Here is a 17,666-nt window from a genome sequence, read left to right on the forward strand (position 1 = left end):
CTTTGATGAGATGGGGAAATGGCTCAGCATCCGGGAGGCCAGTAGACGTTTAGAGGGGGTGAGCTCCTGTGGGTCGGCACAGGGCTCTGAGGACGGGGAGTGTCAGGCTGGGGAGTTACCGAGGTAATAGGGAACCACGGAAAGCTTTGGAGCAGGGCGGTGACTTGTACCTGCGATTCACCCCTGGCAGCTTTGTGGAGGATAAATTAGAGAGGAGAGTCAAGATGATTACCCCAGTCTGGGTCAGGTTTGGGCCTGAACTTGACACAGTGGGAAGGGAGAGGTGTCATGAAGGGAGAATTGATGGCACCCCTACTGGCTCCTAATTGGTCTCTCCCTCTGTGCTCCAGGCTGCCCCGCGCACTCCTGCCAAATTAATTTTCTGAGCATGTGACTTCCCTTCAGTCAGCTCCAGAGGCTCCCTGATACCTCCAGGATCGTAGATGAACTCCCATGCTGTTGTTAAAGCCCTCGCTCATTGGCCCTTATCCCCCCTGAGCCAAACTGGAGCTCTCTCTGCTCCTCCCCCATAGCTCTTCCTCTCAGCAGCTCCTTTCTGAACTGGCATCCCCACACACCTGGCGCGCTCCTCCTCGCCCCCTTGCCTCTGACTCCTAAAGGCTCTCTCTCTTTAAGACTTCATTTAAACATTGTCTCGTGCCTGCAGGAAGCCTCTGCTGCTCTCCTGCTCCTCTCAGCCCTGGCGCCCTCTCCCCGGTGGCTTTGGATTCGATATTTTTCACTTAATGCTGTGTAATTTTATAGGTCGCCACCCCCCCGCTCTCCTCCTCTCTTTAGAATGTAAGCCCTAAGGGGGGACAGTTTGATTATATATGGATAATATGTTGTTGAAACTGATGTTAGAGAAGATTTACTTTGCAAACCTATTGATGACAGGATATTTCAGTTAGCAGATTTATTTTTAATGACAATTACGTGATGTAGAATTCTGTAGGGCTCTGCATTTACTTTCAGGTGAGCCTTGTCTAAAAGCTCGAGGTCAAATGTCCTGTGTCCATTGAGCCTCGCCGCATGTCCCCAGATAGTTACATAGCAAGAAATTATAGAATTGGACACAATAACTAAAGTTATCCCATTTATGAAAGTTTCTCTAAGGAATAGGGCTTCACAAAGTTGTGAGATTAGGAGGGCAAACCGTGGGATACTTCTTCATTATTGCAAAACCTCCTGGCTTTCTCATGCCCTGGTACTTTGAGGGATGTTTGAACTAAAAGTAGGAATTGCTCTTTTTCTAAATGACCATAAAGAAAAAAATAAAGCAAATACCTTTTGTGATATTCCCCCTGAAAATCAAGGGTCTGGTGCATGTTTTTGAAAAACTGAGATGAACAAAGCATTTTCTATGCCAGATTATGCCAGGTTTCCATCTTGAAGGAGCTTCCATTTAACGGGGACTGATTGAGTTGAGGATGGTGAGTGCGGAGTGATGGAGAGATCTGCTTGCCAAGAATGAAAGTGTGGGTGTAAGGGCTACCATTTATGGAGCACCTTCAAGTTTCCAAAACCTTTTGCTGGTGTTACCGCACTTGAACCTCACCACAGCCTTGTAAAGTTGGTGCTGTGATAATTTCCATTACTCAGATGTGAAAACTGAGGGTGAAAAAAGGTAAAGTGACTTTCCTAGGATGATATAGCTAGTGTCTGAGTCAGGTCTTGAACTGAAGTCTTTCTAACCCAGTTCTCAGATTTAATGATTCCTAGAGACAAAAGTATAGAGAGTTAGAAGGGCTGCGGGAGGAGGATGACAGAGAGTGAAGAAATGGGGGCAGGGAGGGTATGACAGGTCACATAGGGTGACTGCTCACTAACCCAAAGGTCAAGACCCCTCAGCGAGTGGGGGAGAGATGCTCGAAATAGAACAGAGCAAAGCCTTGTGCTCCTGCGACGATGCCAAACGGCGGGCCTGGCTGCGTACAGATAATTTGCCAAGGAATGTTTCTGACAGCTCCACATTTCACAAAATGAAACTTAGATTCTCTTACATATGAGTGGGTAAGAAATCTGTGTGCCATCAGCAGAGGTGACGGACCGTTTTGTCTTGTTCCTTCTGACCCAGATCAGTGACTGGGCCTGCTTAGGGCAAGGCCTAGACAGACTCCTTGCTCTGGCTTGGGATGCAGGGAGACTGTGGCTTTCCCAGACGACGGCTCTAGTTCAGATCAGGCCTCGCTGGTGGAGGGCTGTGTTTCCTGTGGAGCTTTTGGAGACAAAACGTGCACTTCTCAGCCGAATATTGGCTTCTGAGGGCAGGGGTCCTCCAGTAGCGCTCCATTTGGCGTAGCATAGGGCTTTCACTAGTGGGCTGCCAAGGTCTTTCCAACTTGGAGATTCTGGGAGAATGTAATCTGACTAGTGGCTACAAAAACCTCACAGGTTACAGTGGAAATGAGAACATGGTTGCCCCACAAACCAACCCCACCCCCCAACTCCCCACTTAAATATCATTAGTATCTGTCAGGTTCCATAGAGAACACTGACAAAAGATTTTGCCCACAAATGCCTGTTTAAGACTTATGTTTGTTAAAGATGATGTAGTTTCAATTTTATTTAAATAAAATACAAGCCAAGCAAATTGTTGATGTATATTGTTTTATGTGGAGAAGCATTCCTTTTATTTTAGGGAGAAAGGAAAACACTGGCCTTGCCAAAGTTGCCTCTGTCTCCAGAGCTCTGATCCTAGTAGAAGCCGTAGCCACTGACCAAAGTGCTCGTCCTCAATTGGCTGGATGCTGTTTTTATAGAGAAGTGGCGGTGGGATGTCGTTGGAGAGAGGGAGATATGAGCCCAGAGGGGACAGCGTACAGATAGCGGATCTGCGAGGGAAACGGATAAATGGCTGTCATCCAGCTGGGCTCTGGGTGGTGGGAGAGGCGAGTCTAGAAGAGGGGGCGTTGCTTTTTGCTGGAGCCCAGTTCTTTCCGCAGTAAAATGAGCATTGGACTGGTTGGTTAATTAAGGGCCTGCCCTTAACAGTGCTAGTTCCTGTGAAGAGGAATCATCTGACCCAAACCCTCCCCGGTCTGCTCTGGCTCTTAATTCAGGCCCCAAGTCCTCAGGTAGAAGCCCCCAGTGGTCCGAGCCTGGCTTTGGCTTTCACAGCCTGCTTTATTGCCCAGAGCTCCCAGGTCCCTCCTTCCTTGCCTGTCCCCCGGGCTTCATTTGACCCTATGCCAGAGACCCTTTCAGAGGGTTCAAGATGAGAGTTCGTTGCGTCATAATGAAAGAATAGAGCTGACTTGAATGAGCTGCTATAAAGAATGGGGAGTTCAGCCCATTTCCACCAAGCCTCATTTTCGTGGGCTTCAGTCATTATTCTTGGGTCATTTGGGTGGAGCATCAGCCAAGCTAAATGGAGCTTCTGGGAAACTGGGGCCACTTCTTACTTAGCGTGGGATCTGGTTCAAGGAAAAGAGCAGTTAACTTTTCACTAGCTTCTTCCATCTCAAACTGCCCCGTGCTCTCCTGCTTATGCCAGACAAAGGCCAGACCTGCTCAGCCCTGGACTCCAGCAAGTGAGATTCCCCTCATTTGTAAAGGGCAGGTGACGTCCTGCCCCAAACTGACCTCCCAGAGCTCCGTAGGAATGCCGGCTATGATTTTATTACTCCGCTGGGACATTCTGGAAAGGTTTCAGCGGGAGAGACGGCTGTGTCTGAGCTGGGCTTGACAGGAAGAGGAGAGTCAAGTTGCTGTGAGTTTTCAGCCATATCACACAGGATGAGTGGGAGCTTGTCTCTGCCTGCAGTGTTCTGGCCTTTGCTCTCTGGGCCTCCCAGCAGACTCCAGAGAAACTTGAGGCAAACTGATAACTTTGTTTTTTAGAGGTGGCTTATCTGACAGGGTCTTAGAACTCATCTATGGCCTTTTCACTGAATTATGAACTCCCAGAGCACGGAGACATTCTCCAGCTCTGTCTGGGTCCAATCAAGCACTCACTAAGTATTCAGCCAGACCGAAGCAACATATGGGTCACCAACCCAGCCAACAGCTGTTTATTTTTTACCCAGATGCGGAATCTCCAACAGATCTTAAATCCCCAGTAGGCTCTTCTTGCTACCAGAACCAACCTGAGACACGTGTCTTTCCCCCTAGTATAGACCTACCAGAGCCAGAAGGGACATTGACAAGGACAGCCCAGGAGGTTTCTAAAGTTCCAGATCCAGGTACTGGCTCTTAGTGCTGCTTCTGCTTCATTTGTTGACAAGACGGTGGTAGATATATACATACATACATACATACATACATGCATTTTTTTGGCATGCCTACTTTATACCAGGTGAGCCCATATTCAGAAAGTATATCTGAAATAAGTATTAAAACACCATATGATTGTAGAGTCATTTGTGACCCCACACATTGTCTAAACTAGTTCCCAAATGAATCTTGGACTCGCTTGCCACGTGTCGGGCCCTGGACCCAAGGAACTCAGTCTGATGGGGAAAATGTAAATGTGGAAAATTAAGGAACGTCTGAGGCGCCCCCAGAGTTGATGGGAGGGAGATCTATTGCAGAGCAGCTGACGTATACAGATCTGTCTCACCCTGCAAGGCAGGATAATGCATAGTGCTTGGGAAGTGTGCCAAATTTCTGAGGCTGCTGGGGATGGTAGGGAGGGCTTTCTGGAGGAGTTGAGCTTCAATAGGTCTGTGAGCCGGTTGGAGCCAGGCCCTTGTGGCCCTCTCTGGACATCCCCAAGCCAGGCTGAGAATCTTGGGTGTTTGGGGAATGAGGAGCAGGGCGGGCGGTGTCTGGTTTAGGATGTTGGATGTCAAGGACTCCAGGGGAGCTGGTTTGGCACTTGGCAGGAAAGGCCTTGAGTGGTGGGCAGAGGAGTTTGGCCATGGCTGGGAGGGCAGGGTACTGGGGGGCTTTTGAAGGTTGGAGGTCAAGAGTGATCTCCTGGCCTTGGGGCTCAGATCCTGGTTCTGACTCCAGCTTAGGGCCCTGGGCTTCTCCGAATCCCAATTCTATAACATGGGAATAACAGCGACTTCTGTCATTGGCCCAGGGGTGTGAGGGAAATGCTTCAGATGGAATGTGTTATAAATGTGTGTGGCGAGCGGAAGAACAAGCCTTTGTGCAGCTTTTGCTGTGTCTTTGAGGCACTGGGAGAGCACAGTGGGGCAGAGACTGCAAAGAGAAGGTCAGTCAGCGGTCACTTGGTAAGCCTCTGATAGGGGCCGGCCACTGTGCTTTGTGCCTCAGAGCGAGGCCGTAATCCTGTGGCCATTTGTCCCCTTAGACCCAGGGGCACCTGCCCCGAGTCATGCCTGCCATGTGAAAGGGGGCCTGGAGAGATGAGGAAGCCGGGCTCCCTGCCTCTGAGAGGGAGGAGCATGGGTCACAGGCAGAGAGGAGGCCTAAGGGAAGGCACTTGGTGGACAGGGAGCTCGGGGCAGGGAGGGGTGCGCAGCCCCTGGACAGTGGTCTCCTGGCCGAGACAAGAGACTCCTTCTGGGGCTTCTGCCTTAGACATTACACAAACTAGCACTGCCGCATTCATGTCGGGGGCTCTACCCCAGGAAGGATTTCTTTATCTGCTTCTATATTTTGGTTAACTGTGTTTCATTAAATTCCTCTGTAATCCTCTGCACTTGAGGTATTTAAATTCAGTAAACATTTGTTAAGCCCCTACCCTGCCACAGGGTTCAAGGAACTCGCCAGGAAACGGGGTACAATGAAGGCTTGGGACCAGACATAGACATCCTCACTGGGGGGAAGGCGCCGGCCTTTGGGGGCTCGGCAAAGGCTTCCTGGAGGCGGTGGGAGCAGACCCGAAGCCTGACAGAGGCCAGAAGTGGAGATGAGGGGGGGAGGAGCGTTCCAGGCATCGGAGTCCCTGCAAATTCCTGGGCTTGAGCTGGCGAGGTCCTTGTTGGAGGAGTTGCAGGGGGCCGAGTTAGCTGGGGAGAAGGGGGTGAAAGGTAGAAAAAAGCCCAAAAAGTGGGGGAGAATGAGTTGAATGCTGGATGAGTTGAATGTTGGACACGCTGACTTGGAACTGTCTGGTTCTGTGAGACATCCGGGAGACAGTTGGTACTGCAGTCAGAGGTCAACAGAGAGGTTGGAGCAGTTTGGGTGGATTTGAGAACCGGCACCATAAAGGTGATGGTGGAATTCGTAGAAGCTGAGATCGTTGCCTGAAATCCCACAGACCCCTCCAAGCTGCCGGAGTGGAGTCCAAGCCGGACCCTGGACGTGGGTCACTGACTTCCCTTCCAATGTAGACGTGCTTATCTAAGAAATGCTCCCCTTGGCTCACCGAGAAGGGCCCAGAGCTATCCTGGACGGGTGTGGGGGGCTCACCTGCAGGTAGCAGAGCGCTGCCCCGGCCTGGGCCCTCTCCTTGCCATGGGGGCGTTTTTCAGGATTGATTTAAGCCGTGGGAGATAGAGGCTCTCGAGTGAACACTTGGGGAGGCAGTGGGAGCTGCCCAGTAGGAGGCTAGTTTCTCAGTTTTTTTTACACCAGACTCCGGTCAGAGATAAATGTTTGGGGGAATAGGGAGCGGGAGGGGTAACTAAGTGGAGGTGAGTGATGGCTCCGCAGGCGTGGGGAGGGTTTGTGGACAGCTCCATGGCGGCCGGCTGCGGTGGGTCTGCAGGGAGCTCGGCCGTGGCTCCGGAGCTGGGGAGGCAACGAGGGCTTTGAGAAGGCCTGTGATGAAAGAGCCATGTAGAAAGCTTATGTGTGCGGTTACGCTCGTGTGGCTGGGAAGCCCGGGGGCCCCTGGAGCTGCCCTCCCATAGCACGGAGAGCCAGCCTCAGGGGCAGCGCAGGTGCACGGCTAGCAGCAGGTGGCGGGGTCAGAGCTTCGTGGAAAGGTCACTGGGGAGATGGGAAGCCTCTCTTGGAGCTGGATCATGTGATGAGGCCCTTTCTGAGCCGGGTCTCCCACAGCTCCTCAGAAGGGAGCTCTCATGTACTTTAGAGAGAATTGTTTTTGTGGGATGTATTGGAAGAGACTCCACTCAAATCCCCAGATCTGATGTCATAGAATGTTGGGACTCGAGCTGCCCCTGGAGGCTCTCCCAGAATAAATGGCTTTGATGTTGGCACTCTTGAGAGATGTGGCTGCCACGGGGATTATCACACTTTTTACAGATGAAGAAACCGGGGCCCCACCTCTCCTTCCCATCTCCTGTCCCCAGTCTAGAGAGAGTTGAAAAGTCAACCGAGGTCATCTGCTGGTAGAAAATGAGATGAATGAGAAGATTGCCCCCCAAAAGGTGCCGTGGATGAGCACCGGAAAGGGGACTGCGGGGAGCTCTGGGCCACTGAGCTCACTTGGTTGGACTGCGGCACATAGTGATCGCTTAATAATTGCTTGTTGATTGACTGACTGCCCAGTAGACAGTGGGGGCCCATTAGAGGTCTTTGAGCAAAGGAGTCGGATTGAGAAAAATTAATGTAGCCTGTAGGGTGGGTGAAGGGAGGGGTGGGTGGGAGGTAGACAGGTCACTCTAATAGTTTGGAGGCCCAAGACACTGATTGAGGGCTGGACCCAGCTAGCCTGAGAATGGAAGGGAGGATGAATGAGAGAGAGATTGGAGATAAAAGGCAGGTGATTGGCCGTGGGAGGTGAACCAAGTAAGCCAGAAGTGGAAGTGTGGCACTTTGGATCAGGAAAGAGCAGAGTGGAAGGGGCAGGCCCGGGGCAGGGTGTCACTGGGCCATCTGCCTGATCTGGAAAGGGAGCGGGTCACCATCCCTGCCAGCCTCCAAGGCGGTTGTAATGGAGAAGGGCCTTGGCTTTCTGCTCTTAAGGCTCTCTCAGACAGCTGGCTCATACCAAAGGAAGCCTTGCATTTCTAAATCCCAATTTGTGCTTTTGGGGAAACAGGATTGGAAAAAAAAAAAAAGAGAACTAGCAAAGAGCCTTTCCTGGAGCAAGGGGAAGGGGAGGGAAGGAGGAAAGGAAAAGGGACTGAGTGCACTTTGGAGCTGCTTAGTTGTGGTGGCAGAAGCTGTGACCTTCTCTGCCAGCAACCTTCGATCCCCCTGCCATGCCTCTAGGAGACTCTGAGTGATTCCTTTGGGGTTCCCTCCTCATGGCCAAGCGAAGGGCTGAGGCTAGATGGTCTCCAAGCCTTGGAATCTGAAAGCAGAAGCAGAGTTCACAGGCTAGACCTCCCTGAGGTCCCGTAAGGAAATAAGCCCGGACCTATGTGCCCAAGACTCGTTAGCACAGGGCCGAGGCAGCAGGGGCAGAGCACCTCCAAGGCCCCTCCATCACAATGGCCGGGGCTTCCCAGGGGATTTTGATGGGACAGACGGGTTTGGACTGAGGAGGAGGAGGAAGAAAGCAGGTGTTGGAAAGATTAGTTCCATGTTCTCGTACAGGATTACTGAAAGGGAGGTGAGGGCAGAATTGGTGGGACAGAGGCAGGTTGGAAAGTTTCGTAATAATCCAAGCATGGGCCCGTGAGTGAGCCATTGGATTACATGGGCCATGGGCTCCCTTCCAACTGGGCCAGTCAGCCTCATATTGAATTCTTGCTTCCTATCTCATAGAGTGTGAGGGGGGAAAGTTCAACACTTACTGGGAATGGACGTTAGGGTGAGTAGATGGATGGATTAGACGAGATGCAGTGGTAATAGAAGGGCAAAATGGAGGCCTGTGTCAGAGGAAGAGCCCCAGCCTTTTCCACAGGGAGGGGAAGGGTCTGTGCGGACTGGCCCAGGGTTCAGTCCAGAGTAGTGGCAGTTCATCCGACAGCAGGAGGGCACTTGGGAGAAGCCAGATTTGTTTCTATAAAGTGATTCTTTCAGCTTTGGCCCACTCAGATTACTTTTCACGTTTGTTTGGAGAGGAAACCTGATCACCTGTAATTATTAACTCCTTTTCCTCTCATTCCGAAGGGCTTTTAAAAATGTTGGTGACACTCTTTATCTTATATCTCAGTTTTTTCCTTCCTACCTCCCAGAGGTCGAACCCCTCCTGGGATAAAGATTAGTTAGCTCTAACCCTAAAGAAAAGCAATTCAGTTCAAAAGAAAAAAATCTGAAAATATACATAGGATTCCAACCAGTAGGTGTCCACCTCTCCGCTTTGAGAGAGGAGGTATATTATCGGTTCTTCAGAATTTTCATTTTTAAAAAATTACATTTCCCTTTTCATTCCTTAACAAACACCAACAAATACTAATGTGGGGATTCTACATGAAACTGCCCTCATATTACGGTGTATTTTTAATCAGATGTTAAATTTAACGCGGTAATGGCAGGGCTGCATCGCTGTCTCTGTCCTTTCCTGAGCTTCCTTCTGTTCCCTTTGGGAAGCTTGGGATTCTTTGTTCTTGTTAGGCTCCTTCTCCCTTTTGTTCTTGATCACTGTTATTACGTATCAATCCCTCAATACTTTGGCTAGAAGTCCCCTCCCTCCTTTCCTTGTAACAAACAAGTGTGATCAAGCAAAATCAAGTCAAGTGCTCCATTGGCGTCTGAATATCGGTGTCTCCCTCCGCCCCCCAACCCATCCACACGCGCCGCATCAGCCTGCTGCAGCTGCCAAGGGGTGATTGCTTTGACCAGTCAAGTCTTCCAAATTTACCTTCTTATTGGTTTCCTACTAAGTTGTTTCTGATCCAGTATCTTAAGCTGGAACCCTGCAATAAGAAGGTGAACATTAGACTCAAAATTTGACTGTATTAAATCTGAAAGCATATATATTGGTTGGGATTTAGTAAAAGAAATGCTCCTTTCCTCTTGAGATTGCCCCCAAGAACAAGGGTGAAGGAAAGATCTTTCTATCATAATCACTGGACACGTGTGTCTCCGCTCTAGGATCCTGTGGTTTTTTTCACCTTTGTCCCTTGCGAGCAGGGCCCCAGGGTCTCCACTTCCTCACCATCCAGCGCCCTCATTGTAGCAGGTCTTCAGCAGATGGACAAGTGATCCCATGTGAAAGAGACCGGGTTAGCCTTGATGTTAAGGAGAGCATTTGGGCTTGTGCAAGGTGAGAGAGGCCCGAGCTAAGGCGTTGGTTTTATTTACAGAGAGATTACATCTTAAAGTAGTTGTTCACTGTCCAGATACCTATTTCTATTGGCTTTTTATAGGGTTGTTTTTCCTCTAATTTTCCTGAAGGCTGCTAAAACTTTGAGCCTGATTATCCTATATCTGGAATCCGTTTTTAAAAGTTGAGTAAGATATCCTTCAGAAGAACAGCATAGCAGGTGTGCAGCAAGAGAGCAGGACATGCAGAGACAAAAGCATTTGCTCCCTGCGGAAGGCCATGCTACGCGCTTGCTCATGTTTAAGCTGATTCTAATCCCAAAGTAAGGGTGTCTGTTAGTGGTGACTGGCTGACTTGGACGTTTTTTAAGTCTACTCTGTGCTGATTGCTGTCAGGAAAACCAAATGAATTCTGGACTCAAATGAGGACAGTGGAAGTGAATGAACGCAGACTTTTTGCCCCACGTTGACTCCTTCCAACTTTAAACAGTGAGAATCCTGAAGATTCTTTTAACTAGAAGAAAAGGTGAATTCTTTCAAAAGAGGCAATCTTGGTTCCAGTTCTTAGATGATTTGGGTTTGAGACTTGCTAAGGGTAACTTTGGAGGTAGAAAATCAAACTTATTTTCAGCATAGCAGAAAATTGCCCAACTTCTCCAGTGATGAGGTGCAGGAAGAGAAATGGTACTCTGTGCTTTGGCCCCTTGGGGCCCTCCTTTGGACTGAGAGAGAGGTGGGAGCGACGCTCACCCACACGCACCCCCACTCTTGAGAGGGCCTAGCTTGGTGACCGTTTGAGGAGGCCCATGGCAGGACTCCAAGGCTCAGTGGGGAGAGCACCCCAGGCTCACGAAAGCCCAGGCCACAGGCATTCTTTAATTTGGCATAAGTGCTTTGCAGGAATAGGAAGCCTTTGGGGAGGTTGATTTACTTCAGAGACATCTGAAACTTTCAGCCTTTTCCATCAAGAGGCTTGGGGTTGAATGGAAAGGAGGCCATGGAGCTCCTCAGTATGATCTTAATTAAATGCGTAGGGACAGGGCACGATGGTGTCGATTAAAGAGCTAAATCTAGGCGGTGACATGGCAGACGCGGGTGCCTGGGCACACTTTGGGGCCTACGCCCTCAGAGCACAGACTTGGATTTGCTCTTTTCCCACCAGTGATGGGTGAGCCTGGAATTGCCAGGCATGGAAACCTGCTCGACTTTGGATGGGAGTGTGTGCGGGGAGGGAAGGTGGAGATGTTAGGGGCCTTTGGGAACACCCCCCCTCACTCAGCGCCTTTCCTACCCCACCTCTCACCAAACCTTCTCATTGACACTGCCACCCCATGTGTATCTCACAGCCTCTCTCTCTCTTTCTCTCTCTCTCTCTCTCTCTCTCTCTCTCTCACACACACACACACACACACACACACACACGTTTCATTGCCTGTTAGCTTTTCCAGAAGGTGGTGGACAGGGAAACTCACCTCGATCTGTGGGTCAGCTGACTGGACATGTTGTTAAAGGGGGTTAGGGGTTTATCTGTGAATTTCAGTTGCAATTTGGCCGCTGTCAGTAAAAACATTTTCTCTGACTTTTTTTCTTTTTCTGTTTGTTCCCTTCTAGGAGGGCTCTTGGCCTGCTGCTCTGCTGCTGAGCAGTATGCAGTCCTTTCGGGAGCAAAGCAGTTACCACGGAAACCAGCAGAGCTACCCCCAGGAGGTGCACGCTTCATCCCGGCTGGAAGAGTTCAGCCCCCGGCAGCAGGCCCAGATGTTCCAGAACTTTGCAGGGGGAGGAGGAGGGGGTGGGGGTGGCAGTGGCGGTGGCGGAGGCGGCGGGCGTCGCGGGGCGGCGGCGGCAGCGGCGATGGCCGGTGAGGGCTCTGGGCATCAGAGCTACCAGGGCTTCAGGAAAGAAGCTGGAGAATTTTATTATATGGCTTCCAACAAAGACCCTGTGACTCCAGGCAACCAGCAGCCCACCCAGCGCAGACCCTCGGGGCCAGTACAGAGCTACGGACCGCCTCAAGGGAGCAGCTTCGGGAGCCAGTACGGGGGCGAGGGGCACGTGGGCCAGTTCCAGACTCAGCACTCGGCCCTTGGGGGGGTGTCTCATTATCAGCAGGACTACAGCGGGCCCTTCTCTCCCGGGAGCACTCAGTACCAGCAGCAGGCCTCCAGTCAGCAGCAGCAGCAAGTGCAGCAGCTGAGGCAGCAGCTCTATCAGTCCCATCAGCCTCTGCCCCAGGCGTCGGGCCAGCCGGCCTCCAGCTCTTCCCACCTGCAGCCCATGCAGCGGCCGGCCGCCCTGCCCTCCTCCAGTGCCGGCTACCAGCTCCGGGTGGGGCAGTTTGGCCAACACTACCAGACCTCCGCGGCCGCTTCCTCCTCCTCCTTCCCCTCCCCTCAGCGCTTTAGCCAGTCAGGACAGAATTACGACAGCAGCTACAGCGTGAACACCGGCTCCCAATATGAAGGGCACACGGTGGGCTCTGGTGCCCAGGCTTATGGGACACAATCAAACTATAATTACCAGACTCCCTCCATGAAAAATTTTGAGCAGTCAAAGCTTCCCCAAGGAGGGCAGCAGCAACAGCCGCAGCAGCAGCAGCAGCAGCCGCCGCACCCTACACCCCAACATACGATGCCCTACGGAAACACTGCCCCCAAACTCTCCATGCAGAGCCAAGTGGGGCAGTACAGCCAGCCCGAAGTTCCGGTGAGGTCGCCCATGCAGTTCCACCAGAACTTCAGCCCCATCTCCAACCCGTCTCCCGCCGCCTCTGTGGTTCAGTCTCCCAGCTGCAGTTCCACCCCTTCTCCTCTCATGCAGAGCGGGGAGAACCTCCAATGTGGGCAGGCCAACATGAGCATGGGCTCCAGAAACCGCATTCTGCAAATGATGCCTCAGCTCAGCCCCACGCCCTCCATGATGCCCAGCCCCAACTCTCACACAGCGGGCTTCAAGGGCTTTGGGGTGGAAGGAATGCCCGAAAAACGGCTCACAGACCCGGGGCTGAGCAGCCTGAGCGCCCTGAGCAGCCAAGTGGCCAACCTGCCCAACACGGTCCAGCACATGCTCCTGTCGGATGCCCTGGCACCCCAGAAGAAGAACTCCAAGAGGTCATCGTCGTCCTCCAAGAAAGCCGACAGCTGTACCAACTCAGAAGGCTCCTCTCAACCCGAGGAGCAGCTCAAGTCCCCCCTGGCCGAGTCGCTGGACGGAGGCTGCTCCAGTAGCTCGGAGGATCCCGGGGAGAGGGTGAGGCAGCTGAGTGGCCAGAGCACCAGCTCGGACACAACCTACAAGGGTGGCCCCTCAGAAAAAGCCAACCCCTCCCCGCCCCAGGCCTCCCAGAGCGACCCCCCCAAACTCAGTGCCAGCCCCACGGGGAGGGACGACGCCACCTCGCCAGATGAGAAAGAAACTTTGTTGTCCGCGGACGCCAACCCGAAAGTTAACGAGAAGCCAATAGGGGTGATCGTCTCCCGGGAAGCTATGTCAGGGCGAGGGGACAAGGCAGGCAGCCAGGAGAAGGGCTCGCAGGAGGAAGATCCCGCCGTCCCCCAGCCCCCACCAAGTACCGGTGGGGCAAAGGACGCTGGCCACGGGCCCCTGCCCCAGCCAGAGCCCCAGGCGGGGAACAAAGGCCCCAAGAGCGGCGACAGCAGCACCAACCACAACGGAGAAGGGAATGGCCAGACGGGACACGCTCTCAGCTCGGGTTTCCCCAACAGGACGGAACCCAGCAAGTCTCCGGGAAGCTTGCGGTACAGCTACAAAGACAGCTTGGGGTCTGCCATGCAGAGAAATGCCGGCGGCTTTCCTCAGTACCCTTCGGGACAGGACAAAGGGGATTTTGGCGGCCACGGCGAACGAAAGGGTCGCAATGAGAAGTTTCCCAGCCTCCTGCAAGAAGTCCTCCAGGGTTACCACCACCACCCTGATAGGCGGTATTCCAGGAATGCTCAGGACCATCAAGGAATGGCTGGAGGCTTGGAAGGAGCCATGAGGCCCAATGTCTTGATCAGCCAGACAAACGAATTAGCGAGCAGGGGCCTCCTCAATAAAAGCATAGGCTCCCTCCTGGAGAACCCCCACTGGGGCCCCTGGGAGAGGAAAGCAAGCAGCTCCACTCCCGATATGAAGCAGATCAACCTGGCTGACTATCCCATCCCCAGGAAGTTTGAAATGGAATCTCCGTCATCAGCCCACGAGCCCGGGGGAAGCCTTTCGGAACGGAGGTCGGTGATCTGTGACATCTCACCCTTACGGCAGCTGGTCCGGGACCCCGGCGCCCACAACCTGGGACACATGGGTGCCGATGCCAGGATGGGCAGGAACGAGCGCCTCAATCCAAGTTTGAGCCAGTCGGTCATTCTTCCGGGTGGTCTGGTGTCCATGGAAACCAAAATGAAATCCCAGAGCGGGCAGATAAAAGAGGAAGACTTCGAACAGTCTAAATCCCAAGGCAGCCTCAACAGCAAGAAGTCTGGTGACCACTGCCATCCCACCGGCATCAAGCACGAATCCTACCGCGGCAACGCCAGTCCGGGCGCTGCCACCCACGACACGCTCTCGGAGTACGGCTCCCAGCAGGACAGCAGGCCCAGCCCGATGAGACGAGTGCCTGGAAGAATGGGAGGCAGGGAGGGCATGAGGGGCCGCTCGCCTTCTCAGTACCACGACCTGGCGGAGAAACTGAAGATGTCTCCTGGACGCAGCCGCGGCCCCGGGGGCGATCCTCATCACATGAACCCACACATGGCGTTTGAGAGGGCCAACAGGAGCTCTTTGCATGCTCCCTTCTCCCCAAACTCTGAAAGTCTGCCTTCCGCCTATCACCCCAATACGAGACCTCACGCTTATGGGGACCCTACCCCGGGCTTGAACTCTCAGCTCCATTACAAAAGGCAGCTGTATCAGCAGCCGGAGGACTACAAAGAGTGGGGCAGCAGCTCCGCTCAGGGCGTCATCGCCGCAGCTCAGCACAGACCCGAGGGCCCACGCAAGAGCCCGCGGCAGCAACAGTTTCTCGACAGAGTCAGAAGCCCTTTGAAAAACGACAAGGACGGCATGATGTACGGTCCGCCCCCTTACCATGATCCCGGGAATCAGGAGTCCGGCCGATGCCTCATGGCAAACGACGGCATCCCTTCCAATAAGGGCCTTGACCTGAAGCACGGATCCCAGAAGCTGCAGCAGGAGTCCTGTTGGGACCTCTCCCGGCAGACCTCGCCAGCCAAGAGCGGCGGCCCCCCGGGCATGGCCAACCAAAAGCGCTACGGCCCTCCCCACGAGGCGGACGGGCACGGGCTGGCCGAGGCCGCACCGTCATCCAAACCCGGCAACGTGATGCTGAGGCTCCCGGGGCAGGAGGATCAGTCCCCCCAAAACCCTTTAATTATGCGGCGACGGGTTCGCTCCTTCATCTCTCCCATCCCCAGCAAGAGGCAGTCCCAGGACGGGAAGAGCGGTAGCACCGATGACAAGGGCCGACTGCTCTCTGTCTCGAAAGAAGGAGCCGATAAAGCCTTCAACTCCTACGCTCACATGTCTCACAACCAGGATGTGAAATCTCTCCCCAAAAGAGAGGCTTCCAAGGATCTCTCGAGCCCCGACAACAGGGGCTGCCCTGCTGTCAGCCTCACGAGCCCAACCAAGACCAAGATACTTCCGCCCCGCAAGGGCCGGGGGTTGAAACTGGAAGCTATCGTTCAGAAGATCACCTCCCCCAACATCAGGAGGAGCGCTCCCTCCAGCAGCGCCGAGGCCGGAGGAGACGCGGTCACCCTGGACGACATCTTGGCTCTGAAGAGTGGCCCGCCAGAAGGCGGGACCCCCGCAGGCCATGAAGCTGACGTGGATAAAAGGAAGGGAGAGGGGATGACACCTGAACTGGGTGGCCCGGTGAGCCAGGATCTGAACAGTGAAGCCCCTCTCCCTCGCACCTCTGAAGACTGGCGGAGTAGCGGGGAAGACAAAATCAAGAAGGAGACCCTTCCAGACCTCGGGACTGCTGGAAAAGATGCCTCTGGGGCTCTGGCCACCCCGGCCTCCCAGAAGCCTGTCGGGAGCCAAGGAAGACCAGATGGGTCTTTGGCGGGAAGTGGACCTTTAGGCTTCCCTGACCCCCAAAGTGGGGTCTCACCCGCGGGCATCTTGACCCCTGAGCCAAATACCAAGTCTGAAGAAAAAGAGGGAGAAACAGTCACTGTTTCGCCTAAGCAAGAGTGTTTCCCCCCAAAAGGCTATTTCCCATCAGGAAAGAAAAAGGGGAGACCCATCGGAAGTGTGAATAAACAAAAGAAACAGCAGCCCCCACCCCCGCCCCCACCCCCAACACAGGCCACAGAAGGTTCTGGAGACGGCGAGCCCAAACCCAAAAAACAGAGGCAGCGGAGGGAGAGGAGGAAGCCGGGGGCTCAGCCCAGAAAACGGAAAACCAAGCAGGCAGTTCCCATCGTCGAACCCCAGGAGCCGGAGATCAAATTAAAGTACGCCACCCAGCCGCTGGATAAAAGCGACGCCAAGAACAAGTCCTTTTTCCCTTACATTCACGTGGTGAACAAGTGTGAGATCGGGGCCGTTTGCACAATCATCAACGCCGAGGAGGAGGAGCAGAGCAAGCTGGTGAAAGGGCGCAAGGGCCAGCGCGCGCTGACCCCGCCGCCCAGCAGCGCCGAAAGCAAGGTGCTGCCCTCGTCCTCCTTTGTCCTTCAGGGCCCCGTCGTGACCGAGTCCTCAGTCTTGGGACACCTGGTCTGCTGCCTCTGTGGCAAGTGGGCCAGCTACCGGAACATGGGCGACCTCTTCGGTCCCTTCTACCCGCAGGATTATGTGGCCACTCTCCCCAAGAATCCGCCTCCCAAGAGAGCCACGGAAATGCAGAACAAAGTGAAGGTACGGCACAAAAGCGCTTCCAACGGCTGCCCCAAGACCGACACAGAGGAGGAGGAAGAAGAGGAGGAGGAGGAGCCACAGCCGCAGCTGCAGCCGCAGCAACCGCCGCCTCCCCCACAGCCAAAGGAGCAGAAGGAGCAGCGGAGCCTGGCCGCCCACCCCAGGTTTAAGAGACGACACCGCTCGGAGGACTGCAGTGGCGCCCCTCGCTCCCTTTCCCGGGGGATCCCTTGTAAAAAGGCCACCACAGAGGGCGGCAGTGGAGGCAATGGTGGCGGCAGCGGCGGCGGCAGCAGCAGCAGCAGCAGCAGCAGTAGCAGCAGCAGCAGCAGCAGCGAAAAGCCTCCTTCGGACTCAAAGCCCGCGGGGCCCACGTTGGAAGGCGCAGGCCCCGAGCTGGAGCTACACATTCCCGAGCTACCTCTAGACAGTAATGAACTTTGGGTCCATGAGGGCTGTGTTCTCTGGGCCAACGGCATCTACCTGGTCTGTGGCAGGCTCTACGGGCTGCAGGAAGCCTTGGAAATAGCCAGAGAAATGGTGAGTAGGAGAAAGAACCCCAGGGGACTCTGCCCCCGCCGACGCCTTTGCTTTTGGGGGGGCCCCTCCCTAATTGCGACCGGGCGCCGTCTTCACTGTCTGTCAGGATGTTACTGCCGTTCTGGAGTCAGGGGCGGCCACGGGGAGACAATAGCCACTGATCTTCCCGCTCACATCTGTTGTTGTATCTTGGGAAGTCTGGGGTTCAGGATGGGGCTGGTGGGCTTGGGCGAGAAGATACCCCTTCCCTTCCCCAT

At 53.9% G+C, this 17,666-nt stretch overlaps 1 protein-coding gene across 3 annotated transcripts in view; it reads left to right on the top strand.

Annotated features, from left to right (window-relative positions):
* The window catches only part of TCF20 (transcription factor 20), a 95,159-nt gene that overhangs the window by 36,100 nt on the left and 41,393 nt on the right, over positions 1–17,666 (top strand). For all 3 annotated transcript variants that reach the window (XM_031938534.1, XM_031938532.1, XM_031938535.1), the window contains exon 2: positions 11,590–17,409. In XM_031938534.1, the coding sequence (XP_031794394.1) occupies positions 11,626–17,409 (5,784 nt within the window). In that variant the 5' untranslated portion in view covers positions 11,590–11,625. The remainder of the gene's footprint in view (positions 1–11,589; positions 17,410–17,666) is intronic.

Source organism: Sarcophilus harrisii, chromosome 5 (assembly GCF_902635505.1).
Source record: "Sarcophilus harrisii chromosome 5, mSarHar1.11, whole genome shotgun sequence".
Taxonomy (NCBI): Eukaryota; Metazoa; Chordata; class Mammalia; order Dasyuromorphia; family Dasyuridae; genus Sarcophilus; species Sarcophilus harrisii.